This window comes from Xyrauchen texanus, chromosome 25 (genome assembly GCF_025860055.1).
Source record: "Xyrauchen texanus isolate HMW12.3.18 chromosome 25, RBS_HiC_50CHRs, whole genome shotgun sequence".
Lineage (NCBI taxonomy): Eukaryota > Metazoa > Chordata > Actinopteri > Cypriniformes > Catostomidae > Xyrauchen > Xyrauchen texanus.
In genome coordinates, this window is record NC_068300.1 from 11537309 (window position 1) to 11564471 (window position 27163).

Genomic DNA, 27163 nt, shown 5'->3' on the forward strand with positions numbered 1-27163 from the left:
CAGGAAGCCAATCCCAACAACATGAAACTACCTAAACCACGGATCAGCTGCGCGTTACGGCGTTATCCACAGGACACGAGAAGACAAGCAACAGACTCTGCACATTTAAGTAAGAATTTGATAACATTCCTCAATGCCTGAAGGTCAATTTTTATGTAATCTTGCCTGTGATGATTCTAGCTTGCCAGACCGTCCATCGCTTTAGGTAGTTTTAATAATGAGCACAAAAGCTTTTCGTCAATCCTAGCAACCCGCATTAAAATGTCTGACACGAAAGTGTCTAAAAATCAACAGAACAAGTGAGTGACACTGACATCACTAGGATGCAAATATAAGTATATCTGCAACAAGAGGACATTGCTAAAAGAGATTCCTGTGGCTTCTGCCAAAAGAAATTATAATCTTACAAATTCCAGTAAGGAGTGAAATGGTCATTCAGAAGCATTACAGATAACCAAATATTAAAATGATAACACATTATGCTATTATAGGTCGACATCCACAACAACTTGTATTTGGAGGTGCATTACCAACAACTGTTAGACGTACCTAAAGCAAAGTGCACACCTAACGTCCTCAAATAAGCAACTTTCGTTCAAATCAAAACTGTTATCCAGTATCAGCCATTTAAACGCAGGAGGTATCAGGAATAGTCTCCGTCGAGCTAAATGGAAAAATATGGAAAATGTTTTCCTACCTTGAGTTTTCTTTACAGGGTCTGATAAACGTAGCTCATAGGATCCACTCATTCATTCAATGTTGTTGTAGTTCTTATCATTTATCCGTGTTCGGTCCATCGCATCATAGCATTCCATTACTCCATATTGAAAGTTCCGGGTTCCAAAACAGCCAGGCAGACCGCAGAGCGCGTCAGTGAGGCCAGCACATTGCAGTGTCGAGTATGTGAATTAGCCCTCCTCCACTCACCTTTTAATGCATCTTTACTGCAGCAGCACATTATATTTGCAGATCATAAAATCCACCCCCAGCGCTTTCCAGGACCGTCATGACATTACAATTTTATGACCTTGACTTACTGTGGTCACCTGGATAATATTTAAATCAACGTTATGAGTCTCCCACTCATATTGGAAGTGCTATGCACGTTCTCTATCTTTTCTGTCTTTACCAAAGTTTCTCTTTGTCAACAGAATACAGGAGAACATAGGCAAGGGGAAGGACATACCAGGACATTAGATTTTCCCATCCCCTGTTTTATTTTTCAGCCTCTTGTGTTAAACATCAAAATGGCAAGTACACTTAAAAACAAAGCATGCAAAATACAGAGCACGCATTGTGTAGGACAAGCGCACTGACGGCAAACAAGCTAATCTAAGACATCATAGTCTTTTTCTAAGTATATTCCGAGTTGAGGTATTCAGTAATACAAATATATCACTAATATTTCCATCAAGCGTCCTTTTAATCCTCTACTGGCATATTTACAATGCTATTCTTGTCTGTTCCTCAATGATAGGTTAGGTTCAAGTGCTGACTACATTTAAAATTGTTTGCAAGAGATTTCCAGTTCTTTAGCAATAAACGGGACGGGCCTGCGTTTTACCCCAAAAGTGCTTTGATGTTTTACATTTTGCGTATATGTGTCAGTCTGTGAATTAAAGAGGAGAACTATGAGGAAAAAAGGAGAAATTGGCAAAACGGTGGAGACCAGAGACAGTATGTATTTGCTTAATTTTTGTGTGTGTGTTTTAGCCATCAGTTGAAGCTATAGCCAGTAAGCTCCCGGACGCGACTTTCTCTGTTGAGCTTCTTTAGCTTCATCCTTCTGTTTTGGAACCAGATCTTGACCTGTCTGTCTGTGAGGTTGATACACTTGCTGATCTCCAGACGGCGCTCACGAGTCAAGTACATGTTGAACAAGAACTCTTTTTCCAGCTCAAGTGTCTGATGCTTTGTGTAGGGACATCTCTTCTTTCGTCCACTTTTCGCTTTTAGCCAGTCTCCAGCTTTTTCCAATTTATCGTCATCTGCAAAAAGTAAGCAAAACACAACTGATAAACCAAAGAATGAGTGCTAGTTAACAGCAATGACTGTGACGCTGCAGTTGCTTATTTTACACGCTGTGTAGCTACTAAAACAAAAAGTATTTATATTTATAGATATTATTAGATTGTTGCTTTTTGGAAGAATAAATATCATACCAGCATGTATATATGTTGAGTCTGTAATGGTTTAATGGTTTAATCTAAAATGGCCTCGTTCTGAACTTTGTAAAATGCAGAGATGCCGTTCCCTCAGTTTTCACAATTTAGGATGTCTGATATTTTCGTTTATGCATTTTTTAATCATTGTCTATATTGTCAATTGAACGTTTTCAAGTAAATTCTGTTTCAAGTGAAATGTCCAATTGTAGGGCTTCAATCACTGCACGTTGAAAATCTGCAATTATTTGTAATTTATTTTAATCATGGTCCAAGAGAAGGGAAAAAGGCAATATCCGCAATAATGCTAAAATATAAAAGTTAATATATTTTTTCCTCTAAATGCATTTTATATTATTAACAAAATAGATCAACCAAGACAAAAAGCGTACTTGTTTCAGACGGATTAACTTCAAGTGTGTCGTTGAAAAATGTTCAGACTTTAATACCAGATTTCAATACAAGGAATAAAACAAACACACAAATTTGAGCATCATTACATTTTATATATACAATTTAACAATTGGTTGGTTCAATTCAGTGCTAAGTTAGCAAAAAGAAGATGTCTTTTCTATTTATAACTGGCTTAGTTATATCTCGCTTATTTTAATATCATACATTTATTTCATATATCACTAATACCATTTGAGTTACATTTCCTTTCAATTGTAAACAAATTAAATCAACCAAGACAAAAAGAGTCCTTGTTTCAGATGGATTAACTTAACGCAGATTTCAAAATGTTTAAGATTTTAATACCATAATTAAAACAAATTATATATATTTATATATATATAATTTATTTAACAATTCGCGCGAGCCATTCAGTGCTAAGTTAGCAAAAATAAGATGTATTATTTATATATAACTTGCTTAGTTGTATCTTTCTTATTGTAATATTAATTTAATATTTCACTTACAAAGTTTGAGTGATATTTGATTGACCTTTATAATATTAAAACATGAATACAACGATTTCAATAGGCTATATTATAAATCAACTAAAATATAGCACATTTAAATTAAACGACAATTGCTGATTCGTTAAATGTCTACTAAACCGCCATAGTAATATATTAACATATAAAATTGTATAGAGTCTGTAATATTTTTCCAAAAATGCAATTCAAATTCTAACATATAGAAAATGACTTCCACTCACGTCAACATCGCAGATATTACTTGGACCCAATACATATAGTCATTTTTGGGGTCATGTTACTGTATCGGTAGATGCGCATTAGTGGGCATTTGAATATTGCATTGCAAAGGTTTGGATTACGAATAAAACCTGCATTGTAAATAAATAAATAAATAACACAACCGACATCTAAAGCAACTGTCTAAATTATATATGTCGCTGTGGTGGTAAAAAAAAAAAGGAAAGAAAATAGGCTACGGATCATGTTAGGGTAAATACATTGCTAGTAGCGACTGTAAGATACCAACTGCTGTGTAATAAAAGTCTAATTTAATGCAATTAAGATTGGTGTGTATTGTTTAATTTTGCCCTGCTGTTCTTGGATGAATGTGTGTTGGAGCGCACTAAACTCTGTGTGCTTGCGTAACCCTGCCTCTCTGTGATACTGTTTATATGCTAATAATTGACATTTTAAAATACCGTTTCCATAAAAAAAAAAAAAAAAACACTGTTTCGGTTAATTATTTATTTTAAGTGAATTTTGTTATTTTACTTGTACAAAAGATGAATAATTCATAAAACACACATTGTTAAGATGTATACACAGGGCCTAACCAGCCGTCGGTGCAAATAGCTTCCATTTTTATGTGCAACTTAGTTGACAGTTCACATGTTGTAGCAACATACAATAAGCAGACTGTGATTGTGTGTGTGTGTGAGTGTGCGTGCGTGCGTGCGTGCGTGCGTGTGTGTGTGTGTGTGTGGCAGAGAGAAGGAAATAGTTGCATTACCTTTCAATTCGCTCTCGGAATCATCGGTACAACTGTCTGTTTTTAAGACACTCGCCTCTTTTCTAGATGGTCTCTTGTCCATGTCGCCTTCCTGCGTGTTCCCTGCCATATCTTCTGGGTCCTGCCTTGCTTTGCTGGCTTTGACATAAGAATCTTCTGCTAGTGCCTCTACCGGCGTTGATATTCTGAGTATTGGGTTAAAGTCCGAGCCGAACTCATCTCCATGGTTGCCCCTTTCACTGGTGTACACCTGGCTCCGTTGGAAATAATCGGGGGTGGAGACGGTGCTTTGATTCGTGTGGCTGCTATTGTCTCCCAGACGGATGTAGGTGGATTTCTCCTTAGCGCTGTCGATATCAGTCTGGTAAAGACAAGGGATCGCTTCCTCCTTCACACTGCTGGCTGGAAATGAGCATGGGTGCAAAGCTTGGGCAACAGGTTGTGAGCCTCTGTAAGTTTTAGAGCCTGCGGTCCAAATGTCCCGCTGCGACAGGTAATGCGAGTGCTGGTAAGAGCTGAGATGCATCCCACTCGGTTGAAGCTCATCCCGTTTGGAGAGAGGGGTACCAACAATGCCAAAACTACCCATCATCATGGAACAACCATATTCTGCAGACGCTTGCATATACATTCCAGAGTTAGTAGAATAGCCCTCACCTCTGTATGGAGATGTTCCTCCCCCCAGCGAGTCCACCAGGAATGTGTTGGCTGCCACGTTGTTCGGGCATGACATTTTGCTACTTAGCTTGGTTTTCTTCTGATTTAGAACAATCTGCTTTATGTGGAAGAGGATAAGGACAGTAGGACGCTGACATCTTTTGGGGGGGCGAAAAACATCAGCAACATAATTATGGATTCAAGGCACCTTGTCATGTGATTTTCAGACCAATAGGGTTTTGAAAGTGGCCTTGATGCGCCAGACCGTCTTGACGTCACTGGGGTCAAGTTGGTGAATTTATGTAGCACAGTATGGAGCAATGGCGCCATCTAGCAGATTTTTTCGGACAAAGAAGCCAATAACAGAACAAAGACCACTCGTTGTCTCCAGATATACAGTTTACGTGTATTTTGCGGCTGCAAAACGAACAAGAAATTGAGGCAAGTAAATTAAACACTTCATGTAATGAAAGGCAAAAGTCATAAGATAAGTGAATATAACAACAAAGATGGGCAATACCACACATTTGACAAGAAATTATAGGCCATGATTGTAAAAATAATCATGGAATTATATAGAACTGGTATGTTGTTGACACGTTGTATCTACTGCCTTGGCTACCACAATGCTGTCCGACACTACTTAATCCCATTTATTTAAAAGTGTTATCAGTTGTTTTAGCTGCAAAATCAATTTGGCAGATTAGTTAGAAAAAATGTGCATTGACGTTATAAATTAATATATTTCTGTTATAGGGATGCATGTTTTATATTTTACTAGTAGTTGTTTCTGCGTAGGAAATGTAAGCCTCATATTTTGATTAAATGTATGGAGAATTGGGATAAGGTAGGGCCTATTTAGAATCTCCGGACCAATTACAAAACAATTGTATTCATTTGCCTTATCAAATAGCACAGAACATATCAAGAAGCGCATACAATTTGTTAAAATATTCTGTCTTTCGCTTGTGTTCTTTGAGAGGGCTCTGTTTTGTTGTGGTAAATAACTGTACATTATTAAATATTAAGTGCATTAGTGAACTAAAAAAAAAGAAAATAAAAAAAGAATAAGCCTTTCTTAACAGAGTGAATTACATGCAAAATGTGAATTAACAAAATGAGCATTCTCTAGTTTGCGTTAGCCGCTTAATCTTTCGTCACTACAGAATATTTATCTGACAGATTAATAGATATCCACCCTGTTTGATTTGGAACATTGACAATTTCAACATATTTTCGTGCCTCACCATACATACATTCATACATAATTTGTCCAATTTAGCACTAATTTCAAACAATTAAAAACAGTTAGTGAGTATTTCAATTCTAAAAAATGCTCAGATTGTCTACAATATGAGCAATCAGTGTTACTTGGCCGCATTGTTTGCCCCCCGCTGAACAGTCTGCATACAATTTTCACAAATTTGCAGGAAAATACACTGAATGCACAGAATGTAAAAACGCTTCTTTTTTTTACTCCATGTAGCTACTATGTCAGGATTACTTTTGTTATCGGTAAACTTGCTGTTACATATATAATACAAATAAAAAAAATATAAAAAACGAGACTTAGATTTAGATCAAAGTTCCCTTTATTAACCAAGGCCTCGTTTCTAAAAAGCATCGTAAGCCAAAGTGGATTGTAGAAACGATCGCACGAATCATTTTAGAATTACTGGCTGTTTCCGAAAAACATCGTAACTTAAGTAGTACATAAGTTTGCGATATGAGTGCTTTGGAATAATAGTAGAGAATCGCAAGGACACAGACACCTGCAGGGTGATCACGAAATTACAATTAATGTTGAGATTCGTACACTTAATGCAGTTGGATACAATGTGACCATGATCATTTATTTAATTTTAAAATGTGATTATCTATATTTAAATACAATGTAATTAGAATTAACCCATTTTTATTATCTAATGTGCAATATGCTACTTTATAATTATAGCCTATAGTTTAAAATAAATGCATAAAATTGATTAAATGAAATATTATACTACATTAAAATGTCTGTATGACAAAATAATTAAGCATAAACAGATAAATATAACACAAGGATTTGCGTGCACGATCACGTTGGTTCAAAGTGGCTGCATGATTGTATAAAAAATATAATTTAGAGGGAATGAAGTTGTTATATTGTAGGGGAAAACTGTCTATCTTGGCTCGTCTTCCCACCTTCGCCATCTTCTACATTCTCCTCATCTTCCTCTCTGACACCCAAAGGCGCGGTTGTTGTGCTACATTGTTCATGTCACCGGTATCATTTTGGGAGCAGATCTCCGCTTGATCAGTTACTGTATGTACATGTGCCCTGTGTAAGTGCTTCCATGATCCATCGTCCTATTGTGCACTTAAAAAGGCCTGCTGCAAACACCTATATATATATATATATATATATATATATATATATATATATATATATATATATATATATATATATATATATATATATATATCTTCACTGACACTGCAGCTTGCACCTCGACCCACAGATACATTTGTGTAAACAAAACATTGCAAACACACATATGATGAACAAAGCAGTTAATGTGTAAAAATAATAATAGTAGATCGTAGCCTACTACACAAAATAATTACAAAACTATATATTAAATTATGTAGTTAATTAGTGTGATTATTTAAAAGAACAATTTTAAAGGTAAATTGCAAGTATTTATAATGTTACGTTCAAAGCTATAATGAAATTTCAATTACGGTGCGATTTAAGCACTATACACATTGCGACTCTTAAGAAGCATTTACAGTGTATCGTTACGAGGTCCTGTTGAGTGCAGTTGAAAAAGGAAAACACGTTCGTAACTTTGTACGAAAAGAACGCTATTAAGAGCTATCTATCGTTATCGGAAAACAAGGCCGAGTCAGTGTTTGTTGGCCCAAGCATTTCTCCTCCCTTAACTGCAAGGGCACCAACTAAGAGGTCAGAGCATGTGACCCAGGCACCCAGTGTGAGACACGGGGGATTGTTGTGATTGGTCTATTCATTTGTCTATCACTGTGCCTTCTCACTAAGCCTTTCAGGGGATTCCTCTGAAAAAGTAATCTAAACAGCCGCTTTCACTCAGTTCCATGCCAAAATGTGAATTTATTGAACTGCAGGTTTAATATATCTTCGTTATCTTACTCAAGCTTTTGTTATTTCAACTTCAAATCAATACGTGCATCTTGCCTTTCATGTCCAAAAATATTATTATTTTTTTTTTACAAATAACTGCACTACTTTCTTTTTCTTGGTGAGTAACAATGTATCCGTGAAGTGAACAATTGAAACAGAATTAGCAAACTATTCCTGGCACATTTATATACAAATGCACATTTAACATTGATCAGATTATAATAACATGTCATGTGCTGCTTTTTAGAAAGTGTTTTTATATTTTTAAATCTTTACATAACTAAATTATCGTATTTGAAATCATTACTGCACAGTAGCGAAATTTTGCAGACGGTGAATGGGTGTACGGTCAATGGGAAATGGGAAACTGGTGTTTAAAACATAAATGCAGAAGTGTCCTAATAAGTTATGCTAACATCCTACACTTGCTCGATGACATTCTGATTCCAGATGTCAGTACAATGATAAGTTATTCCAGAAGACAAATTTGCATATTTAAATCTTCTTTAATATTTGGTCAAATGTACATTATAAATGTTCTATTGGTATTATGAAAATGTTTTATTTCTACTGCTTTTCTCAACAGCGCAAAGTGTATTATTTACATACGGGTTACTTACTGAAATATGTAGTAGGCCCCTGTGTTTTAATATAAATAAAGAGTATAAAAAAATCAATGGTTCTTCTGTTACTTATAATATTTTCATTACAGCTTTCTCATATGGAGAAAAAAATCAAACCCGTTCTATTTTATTGTTCACTCTGTGAACATTTTTATTACATTTTATGCGCGTTTATTCCGACAAGAAAACAGGGTCCAGGCTTTTGCAATTACATCTTTCTCAAACATGCTCTTAGCTTCGAATGACGTTTGTGATATATAGATGTGTTTGTTTGATATATATTAAGTTAACATCTACAGTATCTTAAGTTGCTGTTGCAGAAAATCTACAATTCTATTTCAACAAGGAAGTGTGTATAACAGTAAAAGCAATAAATACTTTCTTCAACGCTTGCGTTTTTTAAAAACATTTTTCCTATTCCATTATTAAAGCTTTAAAAGAGATTAGGATGGATTTCCGATTATGTAAGGGTCATTAAATGTGCTATGGCACAGAGAAGAATAAATAAATGTCTTTAAACCTACTTTCAACTCTTTGGAATATCTGAAGACTTTTAGAAAGTGGAACACTACACATACATTTTCACCTGGTAGGCCTTTAACTAAGTCTGTTGGCCATAAATGGAATATAAAGAGTGCCTGTTTGGGAACTGAAACCACCATAAAATATATTTTCAGTTTAAAGCAACCTTCTTTTTAGCCGTTTCCCCTCACCAAACAGGCACCCACCCGCAGAGCTCTATGGAAATTTATGGCTGATGCATGATGTAATGTATTAAAGACATTTATAAATCAGAGAGTGGAAATCGAAAAGCACATCAGCATTATATTAAATTTTAATATCACAAAAATCATTTAAAAGACGAGTGGGCACCAGTGGCGATGGTATTTACAGCTTTTCATCACATTCAGGGGAGCTGAAGTAAGTAACGCCATGCAACGAGTGTTAATAGGCTCTGTGCAAAGTCCACCACTGTTTGGAGCACTCACATCGGAAACTGCGTGTTGTCATGTGATGTCAAGAAAAGTGTCAGCATCAGATTTCTTATATCCTGCACTATAATGAATCGTGAGTTACTGAAGAATAGCCTAAAGTTTAATGACATTCAGATATGAAAAAGTATTATATTAATCAGATAAATCTGTAATTACACTTAATTGCATAAATAGCTTGAGCGTTTGTTGCATTAAAGGGGAATCCTATAAAACTGAAAATTCCCGGGGAATACAATCCAAAGTTTTATGCTGATGCTTTCGAAGCCTCCGCCATTTTTCTTGCCCGTAGCATAAAGCGCAGTCAAACGTATCCTGTCGCGCGCTTGCTTTCCGCCACACAATATAATGCATCTGAAAACAACATGCAAATTGTTTTGAAAGTCACATGCATTATTTACTTGAATCCACGGCCTAATTTTTGCATTCATGTGTTCTCATAATTCTACACACAGAATGATTTGCTGGCGACAAAGACGAACTTCATCTCTAGCGTTGGATAGGACCTTCCAAGATCCTGCTCCTCGGTGTGGCAATAGCCTACAAGAGAAAGACATTCAGCACTGTTACGTCACTGAGCCAGGGCCAAGGTTGGTGGGTGTGACAAGAGAAGTATTTTAGCCTTGATCCTTGACTATGCCACCTCATCCGCCATTTCTCTTCCACAGTTATACAACAAAAATCCGTGCCAATGAAATCAGTGCTTCACACACAGACGTAGGCACCAGACAGTCTCTATATTTGGAATTTAGATAGGAAGGAATATCTTGTGTGTGTGTTTTATTACAGTTAATACAAGTAAATGTGTTTACATCTCGGTAATACATTAGTACACTACTTCAGTTCAGGCACAAGAGACCTCCTCCCAGTATACATTTCACGTTTAAGAAGCAATGCATAATTACTCCGATCTATGTTTCAGATTTGCCAGAATGAAAGAGACGATGTTTCCCGCTCGCAAACACTCACAACCAACCAAACTTAAAGGCCAAAGAACATGCCGAAATGTCATTAAATATCTCATGCATGAAAATATTAAATTTTACAGAGACAATAAAGTGTATTTAAAGGGAGTGCTAAAGTTAGAAAAGTTACCTGCTGTACTTTAATGTGAGAGGTCAAAGTGTTACTTTTAAGACATTCCTTGGTCCTTTCCCACTTGCTCTGATTGGTTCTGTCCTGTTCACTGTGTTTCCTGACTAAATGGGCTCCCTTGATTCCTCTTTATTGCAATGGGTTAAAGGTGAAGTCCTTGACATTATTGAAGTTCAAAGACAACTTTTAATTATGTATTTTCCTTCATACACACTAGTGCCAACAAAACACTTGCAGGCCCACATGTTGTGACAAAATTGATAGAGTGATCACATATAAAAGCACGTGGAGACAACTTCCAACACACACGTTGGTGTCACAAAAACTTTCTTCTGCATTTTTACAATTTCAAAAAACATCGTTTAGTACGGTTTTTTTTTTTTTTAAAGCTATTTGAATGATGGGAACACTAGAAATGATCTCATAAACCACATTTATAGCATAATACCCTTGTAATTACCAGTTTGTAACCTAAAAAAAAATGTCCTCGTAAACCACCCAAACCCGCCCACACACACACACACACACACATACACACACACACACACACACACACACACACACACACACACACACACACACACACACACACACACACACACATACACACACACGCCCACGTATATCTTATCTAGACGAGAAGTGTGTTTTGGCAGAACTGTTAAAGTGTATCCATGTGATCAGACAGGGGTGATTTCACTGGATATGTTCCTTGCACCTATAGGCCATTAGTGTTCGTTTTTAAACGTGTCTAAGAATTTTGTTCTAGCAGCCGGACTTTCTTGTTTACTATTTACTGCGGAAGTGAACATTCCCTCTAACAGACGGTGCAATTAAGTCAGAAAAAAGGCAATTTAGGGCTCTGGTTTTATTGCAGTGTCTAGACTACAAGAGTTGCGATTTCAGGTACTAAAAGACGTTGCAGAAATTCTCCTTGATTCTTTTACTGTTCAAGAGCAATTTCATGCATCCCTTTCGTGATCACGTATTTTACTATATTGTTTATTTATTTATTAATTATTATTATTTTGCAAGCATTAATTTCTGCTAACCCGTCCATAAATGTTGTTAAATCTTTTATATTAGCCAGTTGCAACTGCAGAATAACAGCTATAGCTTAATATTGATATCCACAGAGAGAGAGAGAGAGAGAGAGCGAGAGAGCGATCATTAATTAGCAGTGATTTTGTGTATTTTCTCAGGTTCTGCATTGTCACACACATTCCCAAATTTGTATTCATGTTTTATTGAGTCATTGTGTTTGAATGCTTTGAAATCAAGTCACAGCATAAATGTAACATTTTTTCCCCCAATTATTTGTGTTTATTTTTATTGATACGTGTAGTACACAGGCCAAATCAGATCATTGAGCTTCACCTCCGCAAAACAGGAGACGTTCGGGCGTACAGCAATACAGAAAATAATTTAAAGAAAAGAACAACAAAGCTCACAAGGATGCAAAGGCAATGTAAAGAAAACTAGCAGCAGGGATAGCGTGAGAATACTCCAAATAAAATTATATTTACAGTCACGAATGCACATTGCATAATTTCATGTACAAGGTTACATTATTACAGATTGTACAAGTCACAGTTCTAAATGGTAAAAACATTATAATGTATGACACCTCCAGGTTCGAGTCAAGTGTGTGTGTGTGTGTGTGTGTGTGTGTGTGTGTGTGTGTGTGTGTGTGTGTGTGTGTGTGAGTGTGTGTGTTTAATGTACATATATACAACCAGAAAAGTATATTATAGTAAGCTATTTTGTGACCATTTTAAAGTAAGTATTTTGAACAATTTACGTAAAGGACGTGACATGCACATACAAAATGTAACTTCAGTTTGTGAATCACAAACTAGAAATGCCAGTTTATTTGGACATTTCTTTTTTTCTCTGCCTCATTTTCCTTACCCTCCATCATTTCTTTCATATTGGAAATAGTATTTCCAATAGTATTTCCAATAGTTAAAAATGCTTCGTACACTTGGGAGCTGTTGATGGCCTTTATAAAACCCTATTATAATGTTTTGATTCAATTGTTGAGAATATATTATACATATGTAATGTTTTTCTTTTCTGAAATATAAAATAAAAGGAACAATTTCAACAATTACAGCAACGGATTCCCGGAGAAATACTGCAAGCGATCTCTGCTTAATTTCTTTTCTTTCATTCTACGATTTTGAAACCATATTTTGACTTGTCTGTCAGTAAGGTTTAACATTCTGGAGAGCTGCAGCCGTTTCTCCTTGTTGATATAAACGTTAAAGAAAAATTCTCGCTCCAGTTCTCGAATCTGAAACTTGGAGTATGGACACCTCTTCTTTCTTGTGCGCGGGGTACCTTGGAATAATGAAAAAGACATCTTATATGAACATGAATATAAACATGAAAACTAAATGGAATTTTCTTAAATACATCTTCAATATACTTTTTATTCGACTGAAAGACTAGAATTTACAATGTGACCAAATGCTTTTGTCATCATTCATCAGGAGTTACTAATTTGAGGAAGCAGACCCAATACAAAACCACAGCATCGACGACCATGGATTAATTGTATTATACATGCTAAATATGACTAAAACCCAATTAAAACGTATAATGAATGCAAAATGCAATTGCAGGTGTTCTTTTCATTTATTTTGATCTTGATGTGTTTTTTGTCTGTCTGTCCATTTTTTCTTTTGTGTGAGATAAATGAAGTTGAATAAATGGGCTGAATTTTCGCTTCGGAAATTAAAGGACTCTTGACCATATACACGGGAAAGTTTGCTTTCTTTGTTAGTCTTTGTTAACAAAAATCCATCTAACTGTGGGCCTAAGGTATTGTCTTCCAACCCTGTATGACAGTGAAAAGCATATCCTTTGGAAAGTATACGTATATTTTGTAATTATAACATTTCTGGTTGGTGTATCTTTTTTGTTTTGAGGCCATACTTTACATAACAAAGAGTTTCAATTAGGATAAATGCCTTTCAGATATTTGACGGAAATGCAAACGTTGGGTTATAGATAGATAGATAGATAGATAGATAGATAGATAGATAGATAGATAGATAGATAGATAGATAGATAGATAGATAGATAGATAGATAAGTCATATTAACAGTCATAAATAGCACAGGACCACTAACATTATGGCCATTGACTATTTACATCAACCCCACGGTAACTCAAGTCACAGCAAATTTAAAAGCTAATAAGGACTTAGCTAGTTTGCACTCAAGCTGCTAAAACCAAAACACAGTGCCAAAAGTAATGTTCTGCCCAATTGGTTTTACCCCCGACAGCTAAACGAGAAAATCCCCTGAAATGCTCAACACAAGTTCATGATCAAAGTTAGCATTTGTCACAATAGCGCGCTCTTAAAATTTCACAGACTCTGGGATAGTAGCGTCTGTGTATAACATCCTTTTTTTCAAAGCGCTTTCCCATCGTTAAAATTCTTTTCGTTGGAGGAAAGTGCTTTGTAGGTTATAATAAAATCCTTTGAATGCTTATAAAACTCCACATAAAATCTGACCGACAAAACACCGGGCTAGTCCCTTAACCTTTCCCCATTTACAGCTTCGGTACCTACTCGAATGGCTGCTCTTGCTCGCGTTCCCGTCCTTTGTAGTAGCTGAATTACACGAGCCCGAATTTGTATGTTCCTCGTCATCCTCTTGGTCCTTTTCCGGCTCCTGCTCTGCCGAAACATCTGCGGGTTGGTGGGACGAAGTCTCTAATTTGTTCTCGCTCTTTTGTAAACAATGATCTGACTGATTGTCCGTGCTACAATAAGCTGTTTCAAAAAAGCGTTCAAAACCTTGAGGAAGAACGTTATTTTTCCCTACGCCGGCGTAGAAACCGGTAGAGGGGTGGTTAGAGTTCGGATGATGATGCTGGTGGTGGTGGTGGCTGTACACACTCTCGTTTTTCATGAGCATTTCTGTCATGGTGGATGGCGGAAGACAGTCTCTATGCACCAGGTCTTCTCCTGAGTAGCAAGATGCATAGTTGGTTCTGTGGTGCCACTTGCTGGACGGGTCCAGACCATAAGAAACTTCTCGCACCGGTTGAACTTGAGATATATTTGTGGAATAGGGGTACGTGATTTGTCGCGAGGGGCCCTGTGGAAGGAACGAAGAGACGGCGGAAAATTCTGGAACGTAGTAGGTGCAGCTGGGGAGGTAGATGTTGGAGGCACAGCCCGTCCTGTCCCCAAACTCGGATGTCCGGTCTTTACGCGTCTGGGAGCAGAAGTTGCCCAGATTTACCGAGTTAAACATCTTTCCCCTGTAGTCCGTACTACAGATATGATGTTTTGGATTCGAGCTGCAGAAGGATAAAATTAGGGAAGGCGAGATGACGCGCAATCTGTCTAAGTCGCCCCGTAACACGTGATCGAAAGTAGATATTGTCATATATCAATTTGGAACACATGCATGCGTAGGAGTGGTTCAGTTAGGTAAGATCTATGAGATTCAAACGATTCATTTTCAAATCTGCAAGACTATGATGTATTTTTTTTTTTAGATTAATAATAGTTTTAAGTCAGTTTTAGAAGTAAAAAGTGTTTTCTATTCGCGCGCGCGTGTGTTAGTGTGTGTGTGTGTGTGTGTATGTGTGTGTGTGTGTGTGTGTGCACGTGTGTGTGTGTGTGTGTGTGTGTGTGTGTGTGTGTGTGTGTGTGTGTGTGTGTGTGTGTGTGTGTGTGTGTGTGTGTGTGTGTGTTTAAGCCTGCATTCTGACTAATCCATGGCTTTTGCGTGTGATAAAACGCTTAACTTAAAATTATGACATTTAATTTTAAATGGTGTGATCTGTTATTATATTGCTGATTGATACGCCAGTTGTGATTAACCTCATTGCCGAGGTTCCTTTTTTTCAGTTTTGTTCAAATGCATAGATTTTTATGACGTTCCATGTCTCATTATAGGTTGTCATCAATTAAATCTTATATATTATACATGTTATTTTTTTTTTTTTTTTTTTTTTTGATGAAAACATTTGAAATGATCTTCTGAAAAAACACTATCCATCGACCCGAAAACGTCCATCGCCACAAAGTTAATGCTGATCGTTTTATATTATTTGTTTAGAAATGTTTTCGTTTTAAAATATATCAAGGGAAAACACTTGAGTTTCACTGAACAAGGAAGAACACCGAAGTTTTGTGTTTTGATATATGCATTAATTAAATCTATAAACTATGGCAATGTGCATAAAGGATGACTTAACCGAGTATGTAAAACACTGTCTTGTATCAACTAAAATGAGAAAATAAAATTGTCTGGATCATGCTATTGTGTTCGTCCTTTCTTACACTTCAAGACCCCAACACGTGGCTTTAAACTAAAACTAAATGTAAATTAAAAGATTTTTAAAGATATTTTAAATATCTGTGACCATTTTATGAGAGGCATCTATTAAAGTCAAAACACTTAATCAAATGTACATTTTTACCCTTCAGCGCCCATCAAAGCAAACCTAACATTTTAGTTTTGTCAATGATTGTTGATAAATACACAATATTTTTTATATAAATCTGATAATATTTTACTATGTTCAAATGTGTGAAATAAAGCCTTACTTTTGCAAACTAAAGACGTTTTTTATAATTTCGAATTCCTCAAATATGTGTGTAGGTCTTTAGATCCGTCATGAATGTATCTCACAGAGCAACATATATAAACGAAAACATTTGCAATTGTTAATGTCACCAATATTTTATAATAATCTATGCTCAGTTGGGGAAAAAATTGTAGCTTTCTGGGTAACCATATTCGTATACCCTAACATTAAACACTAACATGGTTTGTAAAAAAGCACTTATAGTGTACTTCGAAACCAAAATTGTTTATTTTTAAAGAAACCACTATGTTGTGTATAGTTGAGGTATATAACAATGACTTTATGAGCCCTCTTTAAGCTTACAAAAGGTTGGTGTGCAATATGCCTGCAACCAAGTACAAAGAAAGCAGACAGCTGCCCAGACCCAGCACTTGAATTTGACCACTAAAATTCTCACTGCGGCCACCATAAAAGGCCGAGCAGCGGAAAAGAATGAAATGCTTTGTTCTACAGAATGCAAATAAAAAGAAATAGTTAAAAAGCTCATGGGTTGAAACATCTAATTAATAATAATTCCGAGGCAACAACTTGCAGAATGGCTATGCAGTTTACAGTCAGATCTGAAAGTTTTGACTGGCTCAAACTTCACTTGTTCACCATGTCACTTATTTCATGAGTAGGAACGACATATAGTTATCTCAGAGTCGTATAATATATGCCTACATTTGTTGAATTTGGGAAATAACTTGTACCAGCGTGACATACTGCTACATTTGTAACACACACGTTCACTATGAACACATGAAGTCTACGCTGTGTGTAACATTAACAAGAATGAGGCACGAAATTCAAAACTAAGCGAGAGTGTGTTGTGTTGCCTACCTATTCAAGATGAAAGAGGCCAAATGCTTTAACCGTATTGTTCTACAGAGTGTGTTTGAAATGTGTGCCAACTATTTACATTAGACAGCTTTAACACAATTTATCCTACTAGCAATATGACCCTGAAATTCAACAAAGGCGCGGCCATTTCTTTCTATATACAAGCACGATCCTGACAAATACTCAGCCCCTGCTGGAGATTTCAACAATTGTGGATATTGTGATGTAGCAGCTGAATTGAAAGGGCAAGTTCAGCTGGGAAGAAAAGCTAGAAAGCCGTTGAGAGTCTAGAGGGACAGAGGTGTTGTAAATGTTTGTCATTCTCCTCCTAAAAACCATCACTAAAAAGAACAGTGGTCTTTACGACTATGTCAGCGGAATTTTAGCAATGCGTTGCAGCTAAGTCTATAATTATAGAGTTAAAATGAAAGTGCATTGAGCGTCATAAATGTTTCTCGGACTAAAACGAGGTGGTAAACAATTGCTTAAGACATATCAACGCAGTGCAAAAAGTCCTTTGAATCATTTCGCTGGACCGTCGTCAGATAATGAGACACATTCAGTAGTCGTGATTTTGCATCAATTGTAGGCAACACTCGAGGGCCCTTCTATTTACCCCTAGGGCTAAAACATCACCGGGGCTAAAAAGGGAAACTGTGTAATAACATTACTGTCCCCTCATGGCCTAGATAAATTTAATTGGATGTAAGGCGGGCTGTTAAACTCGCTCGTAGGAGCGGTGAACTGTTTCAAGCAACAGCAAAAATAGCCCTTTTTCTTTTTACTGAGGTCTCTGAGAGTACATCTAACTGTGGAGCATTAGCACAAACAACATTGCCCAATTATATCAATTACACTTTGCAACCACAGAAATCCCACTTGATTAACTTGACATAGCCTTCGTCTTGAGTTTATTAGATATTATTTTGTTGCACGAAGTGCATCTGATTTAGAAAATAACTTTACCAGTCAGAGAGAGAGCAAATTGTCTACATTTTCATGAAAAGTTTGATGGGTTGTATAGATGAAACACAGTTTTCGTGTTGAGATTGGCTGTCGGATTTAAAAGCTAACAGCTACTGCTAATAGCTAGTCATGCAAAATAAATAACTAAACAAAAACAAAAACTTGTCACATCAATTCAGTCACGCTTTCTACCTCAAAAGCTTATTTACTTTTACCTAAAGTTATTTGATCTTTTTAACATGGAGTTTCATTACAATATTGTTCTTTTATGCAGGTGCTAAGCTAGAAATAAGTGTTATTGCTGTGAGCAATTATATTTTTCATATGTTATTCCCTATGCAAAACAGTTACAAATCTAAAACTCTTTTTGCAGTAGTTAGTCTACTGACCATTGCTATTAATTCCAATTACAAATCTCTCAAAACTTAAAGAAACCGAGTGATTTTCTTTAATAAAACAAGCAGGACATTGTACTTAAATAAAAATGTTCCAAACTTTTTTAAATATTACACATTATGTATTTTAAAACTACATATATTCAAATATGCAAGAAAAAGAAACGTCAATTCTGAGTTTTCTAAGAAATAATGGATCCTTGTAACGTTCAATAAATGTCGCAGTAAACTGCACATATTGTCAAATATCAGGAATGCCATAATTAAAACTCTCACCAATATGCATCGATGTTTCATCGTGTAAACTTGATCACTTATTTTAAAATATTTCTGATGATTAGTGTTACGTTTCATAACCGTATCGGGTTGCCTAATTTGCACTCAAAGAAAGAAAACGCAAATATTCTGCGTATCAAAGATGCATGAAATGACCTCAATTATGTGAATAAAAAAATGTAATATTAAACAGAAAATAAATAAATGTACCGATATTTGCATTTGCTTTTGTTGTTTTCCTTATTATTTTCAATCGTAATTGTGCTCACTTTAACTGAGCAGAAGGCCAGTTCAATAGGAAGCTTTACATAGCTGTCATTCGTGACAAAACTTTTCCACTATCCTCGATTTGTCTTTTCTGCCAAGACGAAAAGTTAGGAAATAATTGTCGAAACTGGAATATTTAGCTTCGGGGTGTTCATACGTTCTCTCCGTGAATATAATTTCAGTCAGATGCTCACATGATCTATTGTTTACTTAATATTTGTTGCTCGACCTAAGTATTTGCAATTATTGCTGAAACCAGTTTTTGGTTGATGACAAGATAAAGGTACCATAAACAAACCTTGACTAATGCGACACTACATTGCTCGTACTTTGTTTGCAAGATGCAATAGAGCGTTTAAAAAAAAAAAAAAAAAACACACACACACACACACACACACACACACACACACACACACACACACACACACACACACACACACACACACACACACACACACTACATAGCTCATAACACCTTTTTCAGAACCCCAGCGTTAAAGTGACATGGTCGAGAAGGGTAAATGTTTTCAGTTTCTTAGTGTTTTATTTGAATGCAATGCAATGTGGAGTTCTTAAAACTAACTGGATATCAAACTGAAATGTAAAATCACGGTAAGTTCTCTCCTAGACAATACTGCAAAGCTGACTCACAAAAACCTAGTCACTGATAACTTGGAAATATATTTAGGACAATGTTTGTAAAAATGGAAATTGGAATGATTGTCAGTCCCGTCCACCAAAAGCAGAAAATACTTTGCTTTTGCGTTGCACTTTTGTTCAACACGTGTTAGGATACGGTTCATCGCAAGAGAATGTTTCTTTCCTGCCAAAATTTTTCAACAACACAATCCCTTATGAATGGTGGTTTTGTAGCCTCATTTGTGATATGAGTTCTTTAAATTAACTCGGAAAAGTATTTACATGTGTATGTGGATGGCTACATCAATAACATTGTTTATTATAATAAACTAACTTTGATTCAAGTTAAATATTTTGTGTACATCAAATTCACACTAACTGAATTGCTAATTTAATTTTGTCTACAATAATGGTATTGGACGCTTCGTACCTATATATGGGACACACTAACTTGACCTTCAATTTGTACGTTGCCCCCACCCACTTGGTGGGTGCTAACGCGATGGGTGGAATCGAAAAGTAGGCCCAAAAATGTTCAGGCAAAATAATTGTTTAAGGTTATTTTTGTATGCTTTAACAAAACAAAACAATCCTTCACGATGAAGTATTGAACGCGTGCTTGCACTGACCTAATTGTGTAATTTGGTGCAATTCATTTTTCGTGTCTTTGTTATTCAATGCGGATCAAGGTATTTATTCGCTATTTATCGCTGTTCTGCATATAACGTAAGTATGCAGTTGACCAATAGAGCAAACTATTATGACCCACAAATTTTATGCGCACACCTTTTATTCAGTTATATATTTATTTGTATTGTTTCTCTTTAATCGTGTCTTTAAATGTGCCGCATATAACATTCTCTAATGATTTTTATAGAGATTACTGTAAACTTATAGAATATAAACTACATAAAGTGCTTGCTACAATGTTTTGTTTTGTTTTGTTTTTTTACGTCATACGGAGGCTTTGTAGGGCAAAATTTGACATGGCTACGTCACTGCGAAATTACGAAAAACACAGGCCAATCAGAGATTGTGATGTTTAGGCTTAACTAACTGAAATGGCATGCAACCAACAAATAAGTAAGGTGCCAATAAGTTGAAATGTAGCCTATATATGTTGTTAGGAAGTAACTGAACACCATAATATTTATACTTGTACACGAAATTCCCGCATATATCACTAATAGCGTGCATTTCACTTCTAACAAACCCACAATTCAGTTGACATCACTGCGACTTGCAAATCAACGGCGCTGTAATAGAAATAACTTGTGTTTCTATGATGCAAAACATGATGCCAAATTTGTTGTTTTGATTATATCTTTATGTCTGTAATAAACCCCAAAATCCCTCACAGACAGGACATAAACAATGCAACTAAAATCAGAATGAACAAGACTAATTACTAGACAAAATACATAAATATAAGACAAGGCTCAAACGAAAATTAAATGAGCTGGGTTTTTTTTACGATATGTACAAAGGCTCAAGACCTCTAAATCAAAGGTCATTGTTAAAGAGCCGTAATAGAAGTATTTTAAACAAGGTTAACTAGAACTAGAACTTGAATACAACTTGCAATGAACATTTGAGGTTTGCATACTGAATTATCACATTTATTTGCACAATCAAAGACACATTTCCTGTTTAGGAAAAGATAACTTTTAAAGTTATTACTTCAGCTAGATTCATATTTTCTTAGGCCATGCGAATGCTGACATTGCTCGAAAAAGCAAAAAGTAACAAGACCATTGTGTAATAATTGTATAACAATTACAAGACACATTTTAATACGGGCTTTCATAAAGAGTGTATTTACTTGTATTTTACTGCTCGTTGTCAAGAAATGAAAACTCTTTCTCTTATAGTTTCACTCACAGGCAAATCCCCCTCCACACAGATAAACACTTATACAAACGTGTGCAATGTAGATGACGCCAGAATTACTCTTTTCCCATCTATACATGTCTGTGACAGGAGCAGGGGCAACCGAGAGTACAAGTAAACCACATGACTGCACAGGTTTTGTGTGAAGGGCACGGAGGTGCTCAGTGACCTCTGAGCCGGGGAGACAAGTCGCCATAAACAGATTTGGTCAGTCTCAAAGTCAAAAGCACCTCAAGCACATAAAATGTCATTGTTAAGATTGCACTGCATTTGCTTTGAAGGAAGCCTATTTACTTGACACGAGGCCATAGAACCATCTCTACACTGATCCACTGTAGCTCCATTCAACTGATTTAACAGTTGTTGCTACATGAGACTGGGTTGGTTGTTCTCTATTAATTAAATTATAAAAAGTAGGCACTTAAACAGAACATGTTATAACGTATTCACACTATGTTATTTCATTTGGTCTATCGATGTAACACAGGTTGAAAATGTAATATGCATGTTGCTTTTTTAACACTAAAATGTTAAGTTCTAAAATATTTTCTTGGGCAGGCTGGCAAAATAACAGCAAAGGGTATATTTGTTTCCTTTCACAGTGGACAATCCCATCAGTGATCTAGCAAAAGACTGAAAACTTCACAAAAACGCCCCAAGTCCAATGTCTGTCTTGAACATCAAACAGGTATAAGCCAAATTATTTATGGCGTCTGTTCAGTTTATCCACTAGGTGGATGTCTTAACCATTCTCAACCACTGCATACATCATATGCAACATAGTCTCATGAGAATTCGTATCAATTATACTGCACTGCAAGAAGCCATTCTGGCAAATATGCAGATTAAATCTTTAGCTGAAGTTTTCTCGTGAGTATAGGAGACTACAAAAGGTTTGATGTTATATCCAGAACTTAAACTGAATCAACTAAGAGCTAATGTTGTTAGTTGTTAATGGTTAATTGTTAAACAAAATAACAATAATGCGCATGACACTGTATGTTTGAAGGTTTGCCTTTTTTTTCGTTCGGAAAACGCTATTTTCAAGATGCAGTCGGCTTTCCCACTGTTTTTCTTATCTTTACATTGAAATTCAGCAGATGCAAACACTACAACACATTTTCATTCTGATGCAGTGCTAAGGTTTATTTAAATATAGGCTAATTAACATGCTTTCCAGCATAAAGAAGTGGACAAATATAAAAAAAATAAAATGAAGTTCAAAGACTTTATTCATCGGAAACTGTAGGTTACACATATATGGGTACATTCATAAACTCGTAATTTTATTTACAAGACGTTTTTAATCACAAGGTACAAAGGAATGCGACATTGATGCACACAGAAAAAAAAATACAACAGAGACAAATTCACTAACAATCCAAAATGGGGAAATAATGATCGATCATTGTTATGTATTTGCTGATAATGTCATTCATTTAATTTAACCCAGTGGTTAAAACGGATTTCAGTCGCCAAGATCAAAATCATTCACAAAACAACAAACAATAATGTAGCACCGACTTTACTAATTGTATAGCTTTCATAATAATAACAATAATAGCCTAATAATAATAATACCGACTTTTAACCAGTTTTCATATACTTAAAACATCCTTTTTAGATAAGGTGTCTTAAAATAATACATGCGCCATTTGACAGTAATAATAAACTAAGAAAAATCTGTAAACGCATTTCTTTTTTTCACCTTCTAACTAGAGTCAATACAATCATGCAGCACATATTATGAAGTTCACTGGCATGATGAATTCGATGATCTGACTAAATAACGTTTCTAATGACATGATCCATCCCGCTATTTAGAAAAACACGTTTTTGAATATTTTAATTTGAATATCTTCGGTTTCATTGCTACTTCCATTATTCTTTATACACGACTTCATCTTTGTTTTAATTTATGTTTGCTCTTCTTTATTATATTGAGTGATGATGCATTTCTCTCCCAAAAGCATTGTTGTGGTGGATGAATGAAGCCAACCTAAGAGAATATGCCCAGATAACGCAGGTCAGGGGACGAGCAAATGTTGACGGGACATTTAGGCAGTTAATAATACAAATATAATGAAGCCACGTTTAACATTCTTGTTATATGAATATAAAATATTTTATTAGCAGTAGCAGCAGTCGTATCTGTACGGCATAGCTGCGGGCCAAACAATTTACACCTTGGCCAATGCGATGTCAATGCCATTTCAAATCCAATATCAAAGTCTATTCATAAAAACTGCCCTGTAATCGCAGTTTAGTTGTCAAGGGCCAAGATACAAGGTGGGAACTAACTTTTGTGCCCGTGACCGTGAACGTGCCAGAGAGCACGTGGTGATGACTGCGGGACGGATATAAGACTGTGAAGATCCACGCTTCTTTTTTGGCGTACTCGGTTTGAAATACTCATACATGGCAATAACTGGCAAAAAAAAAAAAACAAAACAAAACCAAAAGAAAACATGTTTTTTATTTATTTTATTTTATTTATTTTTTTTATTGTGAACAGTTAAGAATAATCATAGTGACCATATATGGCTTTTCAGTCTATAGTTGGAACTTATGGGTAAGACCATTTGTAAAATCACAAAACAGAACACTGACTTTGACTCGAAATGATTTTACTATGCTGTTTTGATAATCGTTTTAACACTCTTGTAATAAATAGTTTCATGTCAGTATCATTAAGACAGATAATAAAACGTTTTTATTTATCCGAAATGCTATCTCACAGCTTATATTTGGCTGAATTTCTAACTAGCAGTTCATTGCAATAATGAATAAAGTGAGAGTTGACGGCTTGTTTATTTCAAAACTTGGAATAAGACATTGCCACAAATACCCAAAATTGTTGGGCACAGTCACGTTTAAATGAACACTAGACCACAAATAGAGTAATAGCAGAGTTTTAGAGCCATCGTTTGGTCGCGTGCCCCTAAAATGTTTCTGAATGTTTCATATTCGCATAGTTTTCTTAATAAAGGACAAGACCTTGAAAGTAAAATAGGCTATGCCAGATTACCATTAAGTAAATACTGACACTGGACTACCATTAAGCAGTGGATACTAAGTATCTCCTTAAAAGAATGACAAAGCTTGCTCTCTCAACAACAGTCTTTTTTTCTTCATCCGCCGATTTTGGAACCAAATTTTAACCTGTTGGTCGCTGAGACTGAGCCTGTCAGACAGTTCCCTACGTCGCTGCCGGGTGATGAACTCGTTAAGCATGAACTCCCCCTCAAGTTCGGCCAGCTGAAGTTTGGAGTAGGGCTTTCGCTTCTTGCGGGTCCGGGTGTGCATCGGGTACCACGGGGCACCTAGAGGGGGCATAACACGGGTCATGAGAGAGCTTGTACACATCTGCAAGGCCACCACTGCCCATCAAAATCTCTGCACATCCTGCTTCCATGCAAATTACAAATTTCTAGAGCACACATATTGTGTTGCATATTGTAGCTGTTAATATGGCAAGTGGTCATGATTCAATGGAAACCTTAGGTGTAACGTAAGCTGTCGATGTAATGAATTTATATGTTTACCGAGAAGGAATGCTTCAGAATGTTTTACTGTTCTAGTTAAATATAGCCTACATTTACGTGATAATTGTCACTACCTATTTAGCGGTTGCAAGGCATATTAAATGACTTCTTGCTGCACGGCAACATATATTAATTCAGTTTACGAGTCATTAAAACAAACGCTATCTTCTCTGTCAACAGAGCAAATTTCATTTTACAAATCTGTTCTACTAGCTAAAATAAAATTACAAAATGTACATTTTTAACAACAATACTACTTTCTGCTTTTTATGTAAGCAGCGTCAAACATTGTCAACGGGTCTGTTGAATTTTATGATGTTGTGTTTACTGGTTGTATAAATGACTGAGCGCTTAAACTGGTGAACGTGGAGCATTTTAGTGCAACCCCTAGTGGCCTTGAACCACCACGCAAGATCCATGCAGGGATATCAAAACAGTTGTCAGTGAATCCACAAATAAATAGCTGTGCAATAATGTAACGAGAGCAAGAGCTTACTGAGTTAATGTTCGTGTTACAAAGACTGTGTGCTTCTGTTGTATTTCAGCTGTGAATGAGAGGGACAAACCTCCTCCACTGGCGATATTGCTTGCGTGGATTCCCTGCGATCCAAGGGTTTGTGGGTCGCTTGCTGAAGACTTCCCTCCTTCGTTGAGCACTGAAGAACTGGAGTCAGACTCCAAAGATTGACAGGATGGCGGGTCTTGGGTCAGATGCTCAGTACCATAATCATACTTTGAGAAGGTGCCACTGTTGCCCATCCCATTGTGCATCCCGTGATCAGACGATACTGATGTATCTCTTGCTTGTTCCTCTCGCTTGAGACTGTTGCTGTCTGAGCAAGTCTCTCTGGTGCTGCTGGAATTGCCATAATAACATTTGCTTTCCTCCAGTCGGGTTATTTCGCAAGATCGATTAAAAGAGGGGTTAATGGATACGGGACTGCTAAAGTAAGACTGAGGATATCCATTGCACGACTCCGATGGATTCCACGGGAGAGAGCAAACATTGTCCCTTCTAGGGTACGAGAGAGACGGTAACCCCGCCAGCTGTCCCCCTGAGGCTCTAAAATTCGGGAAGTAAAATCTGTCTCCAGTGTGGATGTTTACCAAAGGTCCCACAAACCCAGGATTAAGAAGATTATGCTCGCCCATTTCCGCGGGCCAGACCAACAGCTTCTAGTTTATTGCAATCTGACATTTAACGTAGTTAAACCTGGAGGTGCACCTGATTGGTCATCTCCACGTCACGTGGCTGAGCTTACCCGAACACTGGAAGGTACCACCCACTTGGTCCATTTCAAACAAAACAAAACATTAACTTCTGTATTACTGGTTTTATATGCTTTTTTTAAAAATACTATAAATATCTTATTAAAATGTAAAAATCTTTATTTTATTCTCCTCTAGACCACAAGTTCTTAACTGATTTTCTTAACTCTTTTCTGTTTAGAAGTATATAGAAGTGTCCCTAGCTTCATTTAATATCTATTACCTGGCAAATAAATAAATACAACGAAATATATTCTCTCTCTCTCTCTCTCTCTCTCTCTCTCTCTCTCTCTCTCTCTCTCTCTCTCTCTGGAGACATTTTGCTTTTTTTCTTGAAGAAGAGAGTGCTTTTGACAATGTTTTCAAACAAATTACGGTTGAATTCAGTGTCATATAAAGATGTGATGTTCATTTTTTACAGGCTTGTTTTAAAAGAAATGCTGATGCTCAGTGGTGAACTTCACTCATATTTACTGTAGTGGGGTCAGCAGGTTGAAACCATTGGCTCCGTAAAAGAAGATTATATTCTATAAGGTTATTTTAAGACCATAGCTTATATATTTCAGATAATATGCTCTCGTACACCTCACATGAACAACTTTAACAGATACATCCTATAAATACTCGCAGCCAAACTGTAGGACTGTTGCGCATCTCGCAATTCTTTTATATGAATTTTACAAGCTTGCAGAGGGCATTTAAATGATTCAGCCTCTCTAAATACACCAAGCAAGAGCACGTTAATTGCATTTTTATTGTAAATATAAGAAATACACCCACATCTTCTTCATATCAACAGTAGCGCCGCAGCATAATGACGTGTGTATTATTTGAAGACCACAATGAAGTGAAAATAAAAATCAAGTTAACAA

At 36.2% G+C, this 27163-nt stretch overlaps 3 protein-coding genes and 1 long non-coding RNA gene across 4 annotated transcripts; 1 reads left to right on the forward strand and 3 right to left on the reverse strand.

The window, feature by feature from the left end:
- LOC127619373 (uncharacterized) lies at window positions 1–25701 on the forward strand. Its single transcript, XR_007967551.1, has 3 exons — window positions 1–109; window positions 9964–10098; window positions 25568–25701. It is a non-coding gene; the product is annotated as an uncharacterized LOC127619373 (long non-coding RNA).
- On the reverse strand, window positions 1214–4842 carry LOC127619371 (homeobox protein Hox-C10a-like). Its single transcript, XM_052092270.1, has 2 exons — window positions 4095–4842; window positions 1214–1988 (listed from the first exon to the last, which is right to left on the reverse strand). Exons 1-2 carry the CDS (start codon window positions 4825–4827, stop codon window positions 1717–1719), a joined length of 1005 nt encoding a protein of 334 aa, XP_051948230.1. The 5' UTR covers window positions 4828–4842; the 3' UTR covers window positions 1214–1716.
- On the reverse strand, window positions 11684–15012 carry LOC127619363 (homeobox protein Hox-C11a-like). Its single transcript, XM_052092260.1, is given in 4 exon segments — window positions 11684–12946; window positions 14187–14904; window positions 14906–14985; window positions 14988–15012. Coding segments are annotated over 4 exon segments (1056 nt in total). The 3' UTR covers window positions 11684–12713.
- Window positions 24043–26508, reverse strand: LOC127619366 (homeobox protein Hox-C12a-like). Its single transcript, XM_052092265.1, has 2 exons — window positions 25589–26508; window positions 24043–24800 (listed from the first exon to the last, which is right to left on the reverse strand). Exons 1-2 carry the CDS (start codon window positions 26172–26174, stop codon window positions 24562–24564), a joined length of 825 nt encoding a protein of 274 aa, XP_051948225.1. The 5' UTR covers window positions 26175–26508; the 3' UTR covers window positions 24043–24561.
- Window positions 26509–27163: the final 655 nt, after the last annotated feature.